Here is a 16,402-nt window from a genome sequence, read left to right on the forward strand (position 1 = left end):
TTATATCAAAATATGGACATAAAAAATCCATAAAAGAAAAGAATTATAGTTTTTGAACTAATTATTAAGAAAAAGTTGATCAAGTTAAAAAATTAGGAGGTTTTAAAACAAACTAAAGTACTGAAAAATCTGTATTAGAATATTATAAAATGGACAAAATTGATTAGCCATGTTATGCCAAAATTAATGCCATCCATGTTCAGTTAATTTGTGGTAGAGGGTAAAACATGTACAGGAAATCAAAAAGATTTTAAATAGATAATTGATTTTTAGATTTAACAAATGTGCTGTAGTTATTAGGATAAAAATAGAAAGGAATGAAGAAAGAGATCAAGTTAGTCAAGTAATTGAGCAGAAAAAAAAAGTAAAAATATATACACAAAATATAATTCGTTTAAGAGATTAAATATGTAAAAAAGCATAAATGAGTCAAAAAAGAAATAATTAAGTTTTATTACTGAAAGAGAAATAAATAATCTATTAAATAAAATAATACTTTTACCAAATTTAAATTACAGTTTTCATTAAGTGATAAAAATTGTTTAAACAAGATTTCAAGACACCATACTAAACCAGTTTTACAAATAAAAGTTTTAATTACTTTTATTTCAAAATATTTTCAGTGACTAATGATCACAAGAACATCTGGATGTTATTAAAAGATCCTGGAAAAGACAGTAGTAACTACCCTGAACTATTCTGATTGGTAAGCCATCTTTTGTCACCTACCAACCGGCATCTTTTATCACCATTTTCCTAATTATCAGTTCTATGGGTAAAGTTCTGAACATATTGTATTCTTCATGTTTAAGATATCAGGAGAATATGAAAATTCAATATATCCTTGGGAGATGGTAGGAGGATGCCTTTGGACTAACTCAAGGACCCTTTCCAATCAAATGGCTGTCAACAAGCTTAATAGCTGAATTGCCTATCGGGTAAAATCAGTATCTGCTCTCAGTAACCAGTATGCTATTACAACACTTTCATTTATAAAATTTGCATGGTATTAAAATTTCAAAACTGTATAGTTTTAAATAAAATAACTGTATTATTACATACTTCCTATTTTTGATAACTTTATAGATTATTGGATTAGTAAAATTAGGATCATCCAATTCATTATGACCCCAAAATCTATAACAATTCATATCAATAAAAATATCCTTGCGAAAATTCCTTTGATATTTTATTGCAAGTCTAGTAGCTTTGGCAACATCCTGAAAATAAAAAAATCACAAATTAATACAGCAAGAAATAAATGGTTTACTTTATAGATCAGCATAATAAAACAATCTTTATACTTTTAAATTATTCTTCAAAGTTTATATGAAATGAAAGAGGAATGTGGGCTAAAGATAAATGAAAATAAAACCAAGAAAAAACTAAACCAGAAAAAGATTAGTTTTAAACTGTTTTCTTTGGATAACATTTCATTGTTCATATTGCAATGAACCAAGAAAATTTTTGAGAAATGATTAGCAAAGGATAGAAGCATTCAAGATGTGTACATGGAGGAAATTGATTGAACATTAAATGAGTGGACTATGTCATAAATAGAGAAATAGAATATTAAGAATAAAGAAAAATGATTGCATTAAATAACTGAGAAAATTTAAAAGGAAGCTGAATGGAATATCAGAAATGATCGTTAAATGAAAAGTAAGGAATAGAAGGAAATATATATAATTATACAAAATTCAAAGGGGGGAAAGTAAGGTACATTAAAAGAAGAGAAGGACAAATAACAGCAAAAATTAAAGGAGAGACAACTTGGAAAAACTTGCAAAATGCAGAAAACTGATATAAAAGTGAGGATAGAGATTGAACATACAAGAGTTTATCCCCGAATGGCTTCGACGAATAACCTTAGTTATTAGTTTATAATTCATAACCTTTTGGTGGCCCTGAAAAGGCCTGTTTTTTGCGTTAGCTCTGAGAAAAGCTGTTGGCTCCGGAAGCTGGGATGTTGGGCATCCGCCGGGAGGTCCCACATTGAGCCGGCCAAAGAACTTCTTCTTCTTTTTGTTTTTCTCTTTCTTTTTCTTCTTCTCCTCTAGATAGTGGTCGACGATGAATTGAAAATTCACTCTCGTGCACGCTCTTTTATTGGAGCCTGAGAGTGATGAGGCCGCACCGCTGTCATCTGCGCGGCAGTAGTGATGCTTGTATCAGCGCGTCCGTATACTGTGCGCCAACTCAGATCTCAGTTGCTATACCGTGTTCGGCTGCCAATATTAAATTTGGCATATATGTGGTAACAAGTTGTTCAATCAATTTTGCTAGCATGTTTGCTAACAAAACATTAAAATAAAATATACATTAATTTCAAGAATACCCTATAATAATAATTTAATATGCAGGGTGGATTTTCCAAATTCTATGAAATTTCATTTAATTGAAGTAATTAAATAGAATGAATTACATTCATTTTTTGTCATCATCACAAGAATGAGTAACAATTCTAATGATTTTTCTTGCCTAATAGTGAATTGCAATTATAAAAAAAACATTGCAATTGTAAAAAAAAAAATTAAATAAAAATAGTTAATAGTTTAACTTAATGACTATGATCCATATACACTTAGTACCTTTGGAAAAATCAGGAAAAGCACAGTTGATAATATTAAAAACAAAACTATTAAGAAAATAATAATGTATCTATTAATCAAAATAAATTAACCATAATACAACGCTAATTATAAACAAATCAAACTGCAATTGATTATAGAATTATATTCAGTTTGCAGTTTGACTAATCTTAACTCAACAGTGAGCATAAATTATTTGGTCTGCGTGTCTGATACTGATGTAGATATGAAAATCACACATAAATCTTTATTATTGAAAGAATTCTGGCCATTTAAAAACTTACTCATTCATAGATCTTTGTGCAATTAAACAAAAATTTGTTGCACCATTCTACAAATAATATCTGCTGGTTTCATCCTCTCAACATATCAATGTCTACAGATAAGCATGTGGTATAGCACTTATTATAAACTAAGTTTGTATTGAATCAACAGAAATATGTAAAACTGACCCATTCATTTCAGAGTAAAATTAACTTAATCCATTGGTACACATATTATTATTTGCCTTTACAATAAAAGCCAGAAGTCAAAGTAGGCAACCAGCTAATTGGGGAAAAAACCATTCCTTTACTGCACATTGTTGAAAGAGAACGTTTATTACTTCACATTTTTCCTCACGGGAAACACTACTGGTTGATATAATCTGTGTGTAAAATCAACAATAATATATTTTAATAAATCTGCAAAAAATCTAAAATGAAATGAACAATCTTTTTATAACAATTACTCATATTTTTTAATTATTAAAAACTGACAACTTTTTTTTTGAAAATAACATTATTGAACCAGTTTTTCACATAATATTCCAAACCTGCACCTTTAATAAACTATCCATAATAATAAAGTACTTGGAGAATAAAAAGAAATAGATTTACCTTAGGTGAATCTCCATTAACATGTATCACTGGAGCAGAAATAATTTTAGCGATGTCAGAGGCATAAAGTGTACCACGTCCATGCTCAGGAGGTGTAGTAAATGCTAATTGATTGTTAACAATAAGATGTATGCTACCACCTACTTGAAAGAATGGTAAATTACTCATTAATACTGATTCTTGATTTATACCCTGTCCCATAACTGCACCATCACCATGCACCTGTAATAATTATACATATTAAAAGAGAATTCATGAAAATATATTTTCCTATTGTCTAAATTCCCCTGTTTGTTAAGAAAATACATTTGAGAGTAAATTGTTTTTATTTTTTCTATTAAAATAATATAACATAAAAAACTACTTACTGCATTTACTTAACCATGCCCAAATTTTTAATCATACTCTGTTAAAAGTTAAATAGAAATTTTTTAATTCTATTCTTTCTGTTACTGTTGATAAATATTGATTTTGTGTAACCCTGTTCAGTCCATTAAATTAATTTGATACAGCTTTATATTGCTCTCAAATTTCATTTTAATATAGTAAAATGTCAATGTATAAAGTTTCTGTTATAGAGAGAGATACATTTCTCTCTTATTAGGAAGACGTTCTGTTTACCTGGGAAAAAATGAGACTTCATTTTGTTTAATGTTTCCTTCTATCTTAATTTTCTTTAACACCCTTTTTAAAAATATTCCTGCATTTTTACTTGAGTGTGCGTTGTAGGTTTAAGAGATTGACAACTAAATAAGTCATTTTCTAAGTAGCAGTAAACTTAAAAGTCAAAGTAAACTCAAAAGCCCTTTTTTTACAATTAAAATACAAAAAACTATTTTTCAATAAAATCCCCATTGACATCTAACATGTTTGAAATTGGGCTTGACAGTCCTCTTGAAAATTCTTGTTGCTTGTATTTTTTTTTTAACCAGTCTCATTTCCCTTAACCATGTACTCTAAGAACTCATCCACTTGTGTGAAGTATCAATCAAAAAATACATGAGAACCAGCCATTGTTTTCTGCTTATGGTCTGGTATCAACATTCTTCCTAGTAATTTTAACATTTCATGAAATTAAATGGAATATAATAAATTGATATAAAGCTTAAAAAAATATAAAATCTAATAATATGTAAAGATTTATTTGTCTAAACAAGCTGTTTTTGTCTATCATTTATAATGTTTTTGTTTTTTTTTACACTTAGCAGTGGCGGCTCACGTATAGGCACTGTGGAACTTCTTTCTTTTTCCTGTTTAACCTCCGGTAACTACCATTTAGATAATTCTTCAGAGGATGAATGAGGATGATGATATGTATGAGTGTAAATGAAGTGAAGTCTTGTACATTCTCAGTTCGACCATTCCTGAGATGTGTGGTTAATTGAAACCCAACCACCAAAGAACACCAGAATACTAGATCCACGATCTAGTATTCAAATCCGTGTAAAAATAACTGGCTTTACTAGGACTTGAACGCTGGAACTCTCGACTTCCAAATCAGCTGATTTGGGAAGACTTTAGACCAACCCGGTGGAGGCACTGTGGAACTGCAGCACCCCTTATTCCACTTTATATTATCGATAACATTTAATATGAATTCTTTTTTCTTTAATTCTTTTTTTATACTTGTACAATACATAATCATTAAACTTAATGTCAGTAGCCATCCCCCAGTTTATGAAAAAGATACAAAGATCTTTATATGGAACTGTGCACTTCACAGTTCCAGCAGTGTGGTATTTGGCTGTTCTGCGCATATGTACATAAGAAGCTGCATACGAGGGAGAGAGAACACTGTTGCTCCCGCAGTTCCTACCCTGGTGTGCTGATGGAAGGTAGTTTTTTTTACTCTCTATCTCTCTCTCTCTCTCCCCAATTTGTTTTCTAAGCGTTATTTATATATTTTATACATTTTTATTAATTAGTTAAAGTTAATTAAAAATATGATTTTTTAAAAATACCTGTATATTAACAATTTCTTCTCCCCAATATTTGTTGCCATAGCCACCCTGCTTATAACTTAAATGTCTACTCCTTGTTTTACCCATTGAAACAGGATTCACAGCCTAAAATAAAATAAGTGTAGAATATAGTGTACGTAACAAAGTATATTAAACAATTCATTACAGTAAAATAATTACCTTCAGTAAATTACAAAATAACATCCAATTATACAAAAGCTATTTTATTAACAGCTTTCCTCATCCATGACTTATGAAATGATACTCACCAGTTCCTTTTCTCCTTAAAATCATACATTACCAACAAACGGTTGGTTGACTTAGATAAAAATTAATGACATAGAACAGTGGTTTCCAATCTTTGTTGACTTCCAGAGCCGTTTTTAGAATAAATTTCTATGCCAGAGCCCATTTTAGAATAAATTTCTGTGGCAGAGCCCTTTATGCTTACCCTAGGTCTTAAAAATTAATGGTGTTTAGGAGGGAATAGGTAGTAAGCGAGTGTAAAGAGATATCTTAAACAATAATTGCACAATGCCCACATAATGAAATTATTTTTTTTAAACTTAGAAATTTACCATATCTCAATTTATTCTCAATTACCACTAATATGTAAAATATTGATACTGATGATATAGTAATTCTAGCCGAGAGTAAAAAGGATTTAGAAGAAACAATGAACGGCATAGATGAAGTCTTACGCAAGAACTATCGCATGAAAATAAACAAGAACAAAACAAAAGTAATGAAATGTAGTAGAAATAACAAAGATGGACCACTGAATGTGAAAATAGGAGGAGAAAAGATTATGGAGGTAGAAGAATTTTGTTATTTGGGAAGTAGAATTACTAAAGATGGAATTGCTCCTGCTTAAAAGCTCCTGCTTTTTAAGCAGGAGCAATATGAAATGCCGAATAGCACAAGCTAAACGAGCCTTCAGTAAGAAATATAATTTGTTTACATCAAAAATTAATTTAAATGTCAGGAAAAGATTTTTGAAAGTGTATGTTTGGAGTGTCGCTTTATATGTAAGTGAAACTTGGACAATCGGAGTATCTGAGAAGAAAAGATTAGAAGCTTTTGAAATGTAGTGCTATAGGAGAATGTTAAAAATCAGATGGGTGGATAAAGTGACAAATGAAGAGGTATTGCGGCAAATAGATGAAGAAAGAAGCATTTCTTGTCAGGGTTAAGTAACTTAACCCTGACTTAAAATAACTTTGTATTTAATTAGTCATTTAATATTAAAATATTTATAAAATAACTATTTGAAAATTTGCAAAAATAAAAATTTATTAGGTATATTTTAATGATTTTGAAAACACTAATATCATAATAGTTTTAATATAATTTTGTACAAGAAATTACAAAAATAGTTAGTAGTCGTTTATAATCAACATTAACTGATTTTTTATTTTAATACACTTTGAATGATAGTTTATAAATATATCAAAAAAGTGATAGTCCAACCATGATTTTCTTCGTAACCTCTTAATAGGTAGCATGAATATCTTTTTACATCGTATTCATAATTTATAAAAACGAGATGAATCAAAGATGGGTAACATTTCCTTTCTTCTTTCTTCTTATAATGTATATTATATATAGTTTATAGATAGGTCATTTTGTAAATTTTTATTCAGACTTTATGAAATTGGCCGATATATGGCATGTTTTAATTTGTTATCCGTAATCATTCACCAATTATCAGTTAATAATAACCGAAGCAATTCGTTTTATCCTTCATCTTAATATCTTCAAAACTAACAAAAAATTGAGATGGGGGCCCACCACCCCACCTCACTTAATCCCACCCCACCATTATTGTTATGGTTCAACCATGTTTACTCTTATTTTTTTGAAGTTATCTAACTTTTATAGAAATACCTTTTATTATTATTCCTTATTCTATTTCTTTGTTGTTATCTTTTGATGTAGCGTTTATATGATCTCAATCGAGCAGCAGAGATTCAATACGTGTAATTCTATCAGAAATTCTAATAGAACTGAATTAAAAATTAAATAACAGTTGCTTAGAAACTGTCTAAACAATGCATAAATATAAATTATCTATATAAATAAAAATGTAAATGTTCGTTTGTTCACACACACACACACACACATATATATATATTCACACACTCACACACACACACACACACACATACATACATACACACTCTCTCTCTCATATACATACATACACACTCTCTCTCTCATATACATACATACACACTCTCTCTCTCACATACATACATATACACACTCACACACATATATAAACACACACACACATTAACATTCTCCTATAGCACTGTGGTGCTATAGGAGAATGTTAATGTGTGTAAAAATCAGATGGGTGGATAAAGTGACAAATGAAGAGGTATTGCGGCAAATAGATGAAGAAAGAAGCATTTGGAAAAATATAGTTAAAAGAAGAGACAGACTTATAGGCCACATACTAAGGCATCCTGGAATAGTCGCTTTAATATTGGAAGGACAGATAGAAGGGAGAAATTGTATAGGCAGGCCACATTTGGAATATGTAAAACAAATTGTTAGGGATTAGGATGTAGGGAATCTTGGAGTGCTGCATCAAACCAGTCAAATGACTGAAGACAAAAAAAAAAAAAGTAAAATATTGCCAAAACTTTGACAATACATTTAAAAGTATTTTCTATTTTGTTTATTTTGGTTCTACTTTTTGTTTCTTATTCTTTAATTTCATTCAATTTTTATTTTCCTGAAGTGGCCATTAAGACTGTGGAAAATGGATGTAGAGTCCTTAAAGAGCTATAGAGTTCTGATTGGGAACTGCTGCCTTAGAATAATTTTATTGTATTTTTACCTTCCAGCTAACAAACATTAATATGTTGGCTACTTCATCATTATAAGAAATTTTTTTTCATGTAGCAAGTAAAAGTGATTAAAAAGTCATGCAATTATGTTTTATGTATATACTAATATACACAACTATAAAATACAATGTAAAAATTACTATTTTTTAATTTTTTTTTGGAATAGTAGGTATAGCAGGAAGAAGTACAGTAGGGAGAAGTAAATATGATTTAGAAATAATTATGTAGAATTTACAATCTGGAAAAGTGACCTAAGATTTCAAAATTTCATAATTGTTGCTATAGCAAATAAAAAAGAAGCAAACAAAACTCTCAGTACTATCCATATAGTATCACACAGCATGTGTATATATATATATATATATATTATACACACACAAATTTCAGTGGGAAAGTTGACAGATGCTAGAGAAAATCAATTGTTTCAAAAAATGTATAGGCATAAGGAAAGCACTTTGGCTTTCCTTTAATTTAAAAAGGCATACTGAAGAAGAATATAACTAAATAGATAATTCTATTCTAGATAAAAAATTTGATATTTTTTTTTAAATTGAAAAACTGAGAAAGAAGAATAATTTACACTCTAAAAAAGAATCAGGTAACAGTTATGAGAATAGAAGACAAACCAAGGCTAACTCTAATTCAGAAAGAAAACAAACAGTGATATAGCCTACCTCCTTCATTATTATTTTTTTACATTAAAAAGATATAGAAAAAAAAATTAAAAAGTTAAGTTAAAATACAAGGAGAAAAAATAATGAAATTAAGATAAGCCCCTACAGGTTTCTTTTTATGAAAACCAAAAGTAAGTAAAAAGAAATACTGAATATCATACATTCATCGTTTGGAAAGAAATCCATCCTGAAAATGTATATGAATAAAATAAAATTAATGAAACTTGTTACAAAGACAGTTCATGGGTAATTAAAAATTAAAATGAGAAATATAAGACCCTAGAATTCTATTTGTAATTGTGCAGTAAAATTACAAAATTTACATTAAAGACTGAAGAAGAGCATACCATGCAGAAAAAATCCTGCTACGTAAATGTAGATATAGAAATTAGAAAGATATTCTTAAAAATGAAACCAGAATGAAAACGATTAGAGACAATTGAAATATGGTGTTACTGGACAATGATGAAAATCAAATAAGTTTATAAAATATAGAATGAAGATATTTTAGAATTATAACTCAATTAAAAGATTTTAAGATTTCATTAAGATATAAAGTTAAGATTTCAAATAAGGTAAACTTAGATTTTATGTAAAATGCTTTTATCTGTACTTCTTAAGTGATGTTCAGAAAAACAGTTCAACCAGACACACACCAAGGAAAGTTGACTAATTTCTATCTAATTTGAAAGAAATAAAAAGTGTCATTGAAAAAAGTAAAGTCAGAACTTTTTGTTTTTTTAAATATTTATAAAATTACAAAATACTGTATTTCATACCTCCAGATGTGAAGGATTATATAATGTTGTCACATGTATTTCATTGCCACTTAATTCAATATCAATTGATGTAACTGAAAAAAATAAAATAAATTCATAAAAATAATTTGCAAGCATTTAATATAACTTTAGTAGACCATACATAACTCAACAAGTAATTTTCAAAAATGATATAGCTAGTTACTCTGTAGATTAATAAGCATTCAACACTAGGTTTACTAGGGAAAAAAGGAGTAAAGTTGTTCCCACTGAGCCTTTTCACTGGGCTAAATATATTATCATATTTCACTGTGACAAGCCCACTAAATGGTGATGATATTCAACACTGCAAGGAACTCATTTCTCTGTTCATTGCAGCTGTTGTCTATGCAAGATATTATTCTCAGAGAAATCAACACTGACTAACTGGTTTCTCCTACACCTCAGATGCTTTGAGTGTAGCACAGCCAAAAAGAAATCTGGGGTAGTATTATAAAGTAAAAAATTAATGTAGCCATTTCTTTTTATTATGAGAATGTATGATACTGCTTCAATTTTATATAGGATTAAATTATGATATGTAATTTATAAATAACTCATTCTAATGCAATACTCTCCAAATACAGTATAATTCTTTACATCAAATAGAGTATGAAAGAGATAGATATATTATTTAATTTTGTTAGTAATCTGTCTTGTACTTAAGCTGCTATTAATAACACACATTAATCAGTCAACTTATTTATTTGTTATTATCAACTTCAGACTAATGGCTAATTACAACTGTTTATGACTGATACATTTTCTAGCCTTTTCTCAAATGTCTAGGATTTGAACCCTGATAGAAAAAACTTATAACTATAACTGACAAAGTGTGAATTTTAATGTGAAAATTTTGTATTTGATAATTAACTGAGGATGAAATCAAGTATCTCCAAAGTATTTTGAAAGGGAATCTTTTTTACTGACTTGATGATATAAATTAAATGTAATGTATTATTTTAATGTATAATGTATAATGTTAGTAAGTATAGAAACTATTAAATTACTTTTCAACAGTTAAACATAGAAAAATGAAATTTAGCAAACATTTTTATTTACAAGAAATTTACTTTTTGGTATGAAATCACTACATCACAAACCTCTATGAGAGAGCAACTCAAAGATTTTAAATGGAACTGGTGGACCTTAATATGTAATTTTAAAGGGCATTGTAAAACAAAAATTTTGATAAAAAATGTCAAGCTATAAGAACCTTAATGAAAATGATGACCTTTTAATATTTTCCATAACTAGTTTCAAACAACTCTGTAATAAATCCAAAGTAATGGTTGTTGAGATAATATCCACCTTGATGTAGTGCCTTGGTTAGGGTAATTACTCTATGTATTTACCACTGATTCAAATAATAAATAAATATAGAAATTTATCACTCATATGATATGATCTTTAATATTTTAATGAATAATACAAGATTATGTAAAAGTGTATATAAATGCTTTAAATTATTTCATAAATGATACATTGTTAAACAATATATTTTGTAAGTTTCTACATTGAGTCCATGAAGATTGATAGAAGAAGGCTGGAGGAAAACTGACTGAATGTAATGTGGAGCTGGCTTATATAATGTGTACGGAGCCAGTGAATCATCAGGAGCCAAGTGCATCCAAAAGAAGCTGTGTTAACTGACAGAAATACCTTCAAATTTTAAAATCCTTCTTAAATAAATTTTTAATAGCATGCACCAAGACTGAACAACGGTCTCATACCCAAAAATATGGATCACTTTGACCTCAATAACTAATGTCAAAGTGTCAAATCAAAAGGATCAATTGCTAAATTTTTTTTTTTTAGTGTTTAACTGTTCAGCAGTTATTTATTATATTCATTATTCAGTTATGGAATGCAGTTACCTTATCATTCCATTTTAAATTTTTGAATTGCTCCCTCATAGGGCTTGGAGTTGGTAATTTTATGCCAAACAATATATATTTTTTGGAAATAGAAACATTTGCCAAATTTCATTTTTTTTTTTTTTTTTTTTTTTTTTGTTTAACTGTTGAAAAGTTAAACAATGGTCACTATAACAAAAAATCACACACACATATTTGTGTATGTAGCATCTAAAAACTGAAATCTAATAAAATGGTATAGTTAGAGATGATTACAAAGCAAAATGACTATCAAACTTAATGAGCAATCAAAAACCTTTATTACATAGTTGTGATTAGATAATTCATAGAAAAAGACAATCTTCTTGTATTAAGGCCAATTACAGATTATACAAGCAATATCAAAAGCATTTAATGAAATTATGCAAAATAACATTAGTTACTAATCATTTTCTACTTCCTTTTTAAATACCATATCGAAATATTTTTCATTTTTCATTTTAATAATGATCTAAAAAATATGAATCTCACATAACTATATACTTAATAATTATATACTTAATAATTAAAAGTAATTATTACTTAATTATTATTAAGTTGAAATTAATTTTTTTAATTATAATAGACCTAAAGTAAAAATAAGGTAAAAAGGGTCCTTTATAACATTCTAAATCATATCCTCTTATAATTTAATATGTTATAAAATACCTGTAATATCTCAAAGCTTATCATCTGAGAGAATAAAAATATGTAAAAAATATTGTCCTAATGACTGACCAAAGTTTAATTAAAAAACATTCTACATAGATTTATAAATTAAAACAAAATGAATTAAAATTATATATACTTACTTAGGTGACTTATAACATCTCCTGTAGCTTTAGCTGATGGTGGAAATTCAGAATTGCCAGCTAATTTATGAAATAATTTCACTGGAGGAAGTTGTAATACACCTGTTAATAAATTTAGTCGGCCACGATGAGGCATTCCAATAATAATGTCTTTCACACCCTCTGCATTTCATATAAACCATTAATAAATAAATAAATAACATGTAAAAAAATATTTCATTGATACATAAATTAAACATATACATAATTATATTATGTATGATTTATATATGATCTATATGTTGTATAGATCACACCAGGAATAGATAAGTAAAAAAAAGGAAGTGCCTCAGCATTTATTTGCCTGGACAAATCAAGGAAAATCCTGATTGAAAAAACATTGATCAGAGCAATGTAATAAAATTAATTATGAAAAAATGAATACATTAGAAGTGGTAGAAATATTTATTAATTATAAGAATAATAAACATATAATAATAATAACGCAAATATATGAAAAAACTAAATAAATAAGTCTCCAAAAGAAAAATCACAGTTTAAAAGGTATTGATGGAATACACTTTTGGAGGCCATCATTTTAGCAAGTATAAAATCCAATGACAGAGTAACACTTCTGTAAAAAAACATAGATTGGTGAAAATATCCATTAAAAGAGTCATTCATTTATTAAAAAAAACATGGTTTGGTTTGATAGTGATATAATGTTAGCGTTTTAATTAGTTACTTTTTTCATTTTATGTAAAATTATGGATAAATTAAAATTTTTAATTTGCTAAATATCATTCAATGTGATTCACATTTATGATAAGCAGAGTGATCTGACAGCTCACCTTTATACCTTGAAAATTGTAATGTATATTGGTATAACACATGCATGCGTACGCATGCATTAATTATATTTTATTATTTAATCTTATTCCATATAATTTTTTAAATGTACATGGTTTTGAATAGACACTATCTTTATAAATATATTTCTTCTGTCCGTGTGTATGTGACTGAACTCCTCCTAAATGGTTGGACTGATTTTGATGAAATTTTGTGTTTGTGATTAAGTTGATTCAAGAATGATTTAGATTCACAATTTGATTCAATACAAAATTTTTTTTAAATTAATTTATTTATTTATGTGTTGTTGTTGATCTTTGAATGGTTGAGGTTCACAATTGGATCCGGCAGGCAGTGCTGTGATTGCATTTTAGAAATTTTTTTTTAATTTTTGGCATATCAGTCAGACCCGGTAGTTGATGCTACAATCGGATTCTAGAAAATTTTTTATTTTGTTGCTTTTACACATATCGGTTACTTACTTCATAGCTTAGTGTTATTACATTAAAACTTTTATGTACTAGAATTGCATGCTTATTGAGAATATAATATTATATTATTATTTACTGAAATAACGTTTTAAAGTGTAATTAAAAAACATACATTGTGCAAATTTGTAAGGTGCAGTATTGAAGTGAGTATTTTACATGATTTTTCATAAATTTTAAGATGTATACACGTGCATTCAATAACAATCAACTTAACCTACAAATTTAAATTTCAGTTCTCATTTAATTCTATCCAACTTATCAAGTATTGAACGGCTCTTTGAAAATAAAAATGTAAATTTGTAAAATAAATTACAACATTTAAAAAATTAAAATATAAGTTACTTATAATAATTATAGTTTAAAGTATATTTAAAAAACTGAAAAACTGAAGTTATAATTTTTGTAGCTGATTAATTTTATAAAACATTTTCTAAAATTGTTTTTAATTTACAATTATCTAAGATTTGGTAAAATAGATGTTAATATAAAGAATGAGAAAAATGATAAATATTTCTACTAAAATTTAAACTACTTTTTTACAGTGGTTTAATTTTTTACTAATTGATTAATTAAGGTATCACATGGTTATGAAACTTCAAAATTAATAAATAACAAAAAATTTAGGAGGTACTTTTTTAGAATGATCTTAAGTGAAAATTATCAGTAATGTGGATGAAAATTTATTAATTACACTAATTAATTTACAATGTTTTGATTTTTTAATTCAATTTTCATCAGACAACTTAATATTTAGTGAAAATAAATACTAACCATATTACACATAATTAATCAATAAACCCATTACAAAAATTCACTTTCAAAAATTCACCCATTACAAAACTTCATTTTTTCTTGTTGTTTATACAACAATCACAAACTGATAATAGTCTTATTAATGAAATTTCGTACACATTCCTGCTAATTTTAACTTAATTGCAACTTATTTTTTTCAAAATAACTTGAAAATTATATTTTCAGAAGTTCTTTTTGTACCTTTTTTGATAAGGTTCTTCATGATTCTAGTTAATGTCAAAATAAGTATTAAACCCCTTTTTTTTTAATAATATATTTGATTTATGCTGCTGTGTTTGCTCATTTATTAAAAACAATTGAATCAAATTTAACATGTTTATACACACAGATATCATATTATTGAAGAGTGAAGAGATTTTTTTTTTTTTTATAATTTATTCATTAGATAAGCTTGCGCATAGAAATATAAAATGAGAATTTTTTCGTTTATGAAAAATCTCGTGCTTGATCAAGTTTCAAACCAGGCACCTTCCAAATGAAAGACTGGGATGCTAACACTCTGCTGCACAGTTCAGCATTATTTGTAAAATTTTTACATTATATTTAATGTCATATTATATACCTGTCCTATTTCACCTGTGTTGAAATGACTTGCAAAGATTGATTCTGTATGGTGTATGTGTGTGTGTGTGTGTGTGTGTGTGTGATGGCATACTTTTTTTTTGTCTGTCAGTCCGTCCATCTATTTGTTTGTATGTTTGTAATTATCAAACATTTTTTTCTTTTAAAATGTTTTATCATGCTGATCACTGAAATTCATTTTTTTAAATTAAATCTTGGACCTTTAATATCTTAACTTAATTTTCTACATCTACTCATTATCTATTATGACTATTTAGAACAAATATGATTTTTCTTTAGATGATTTAATTTAACATTAATTTATTTTAACATAGCACATAAACTACATAAGTAACATTTCACATTGTCAAACAATCAATACAGCATACATGGTATAAAAAAAATAAAATTAAAAATTGTTAAAAACCCACAACAAAAAAACATGAAATGATTAAATAACTGTATTTTTACCTTATAATCCTCTGTGACATTGTGAAATTGTTTTTAAGACAATAAAATTTAAGATTTCGATTAACCATCGTGTGTGTCTACAATGATAACTAAAGCTTATCTATACAGTTTACAGGGTCATGCACACGGTCAATCAAAATCTTAAATTTTATTGTCTTAATAACAATTTCACAATGTTACAGAAGATTATAAGGTAAAAATACAATTATTTAATTATTTAAGGTTTTTTTGTTTCGATTTTAAAATGTTTAATTTTACTTTTTATTTATTAATTTTTAAAGATTAGTAAATGCAAATTATTTAATAATCCACACAATAATGTAACCTTGTTGGAGTTAGAAGGACTTAGAGCCATTCAAAAGCTCTTATGAAGAAACATATATACTACAGCATCCTCTGGAGGCTTACAACCGTAAAATTAATCTAAGAACTTGCTCACAGGAGATACCTATGTAATGCAAAAACCGCATCAAAATCAGCACAGGTGTTTTAGAGAAACACATCTACTGCAGAGAATGTAATTCTCAATAAAATAATTACATAACTTTCTTTTAAAGAAGGTAAAATCAAGCAGTTTTACATAATTAAGAAATTAATACCCACATAAAGCTGGCCTTTCAATGTAACTCATAAACCATAGTGTTTTGTTGTGTTTTATTAAATGGTTTTTTATGAGCCTTTGTATTTCTCATCAAAAGCATGATGTCATCTCTTGGGGCTCTCTTCAAAAGGTTAGAATGATTTTTTAAGACACAAAAGTGGACTATCAAAT

The 16,402-nt window shown here is 27.6% G+C and overlaps 1 protein-coding gene across 3 annotated transcripts in view; it reads right to left on the reverse strand.

The window, feature by feature from the left end:
- The window catches only part of LOC142326184 (putative 2-oxoadipate dehydrogenase complex component E1 homolog), a 59,169-nt gene that overhangs the window by 31,533 nt on the left and 11,234 nt on the right, over nt 1–16,402 (reverse strand). For 2 of the 3 annotated variants that reach the window (XM_075368457.1, XM_075368458.1), the window contains 5 exons: nt 12,467–12,628; nt 9,742–9,815; nt 5,431–5,535; nt 3,470–3,691; nt 1,063–1,220 (listed from right to left, as the gene is read on the reverse strand). In XM_075368457.1, the coding sequence (XP_075224572.1) occupies nt 1,063–1,220; nt 3,470–3,691; nt 5,431–5,535; nt 9,742–9,815; nt 12,467–12,628 (721 nt within the window). Of the gene's footprint in view, nt 1–1,062; nt 1,221–3,469; nt 3,692–5,430; nt 5,536–9,741; nt 9,816–12,466; nt 12,629–15,630; nt 15,696–16,402 lie in introns of those variants that run through there. The other variant, XM_075368459.1, reaches the window with a different exon arrangement.

The sequence above is a fragment of the Lycorma delicatula genome, chromosome 6 (assembly GCF_047948215.1).
Source record: "Lycorma delicatula isolate Av1 chromosome 6, ASM4794821v1, whole genome shotgun sequence".
Taxonomy (NCBI): Eukaryota; Metazoa; Arthropoda; class Insecta; order Hemiptera; family Fulgoridae; genus Lycorma; species Lycorma delicatula.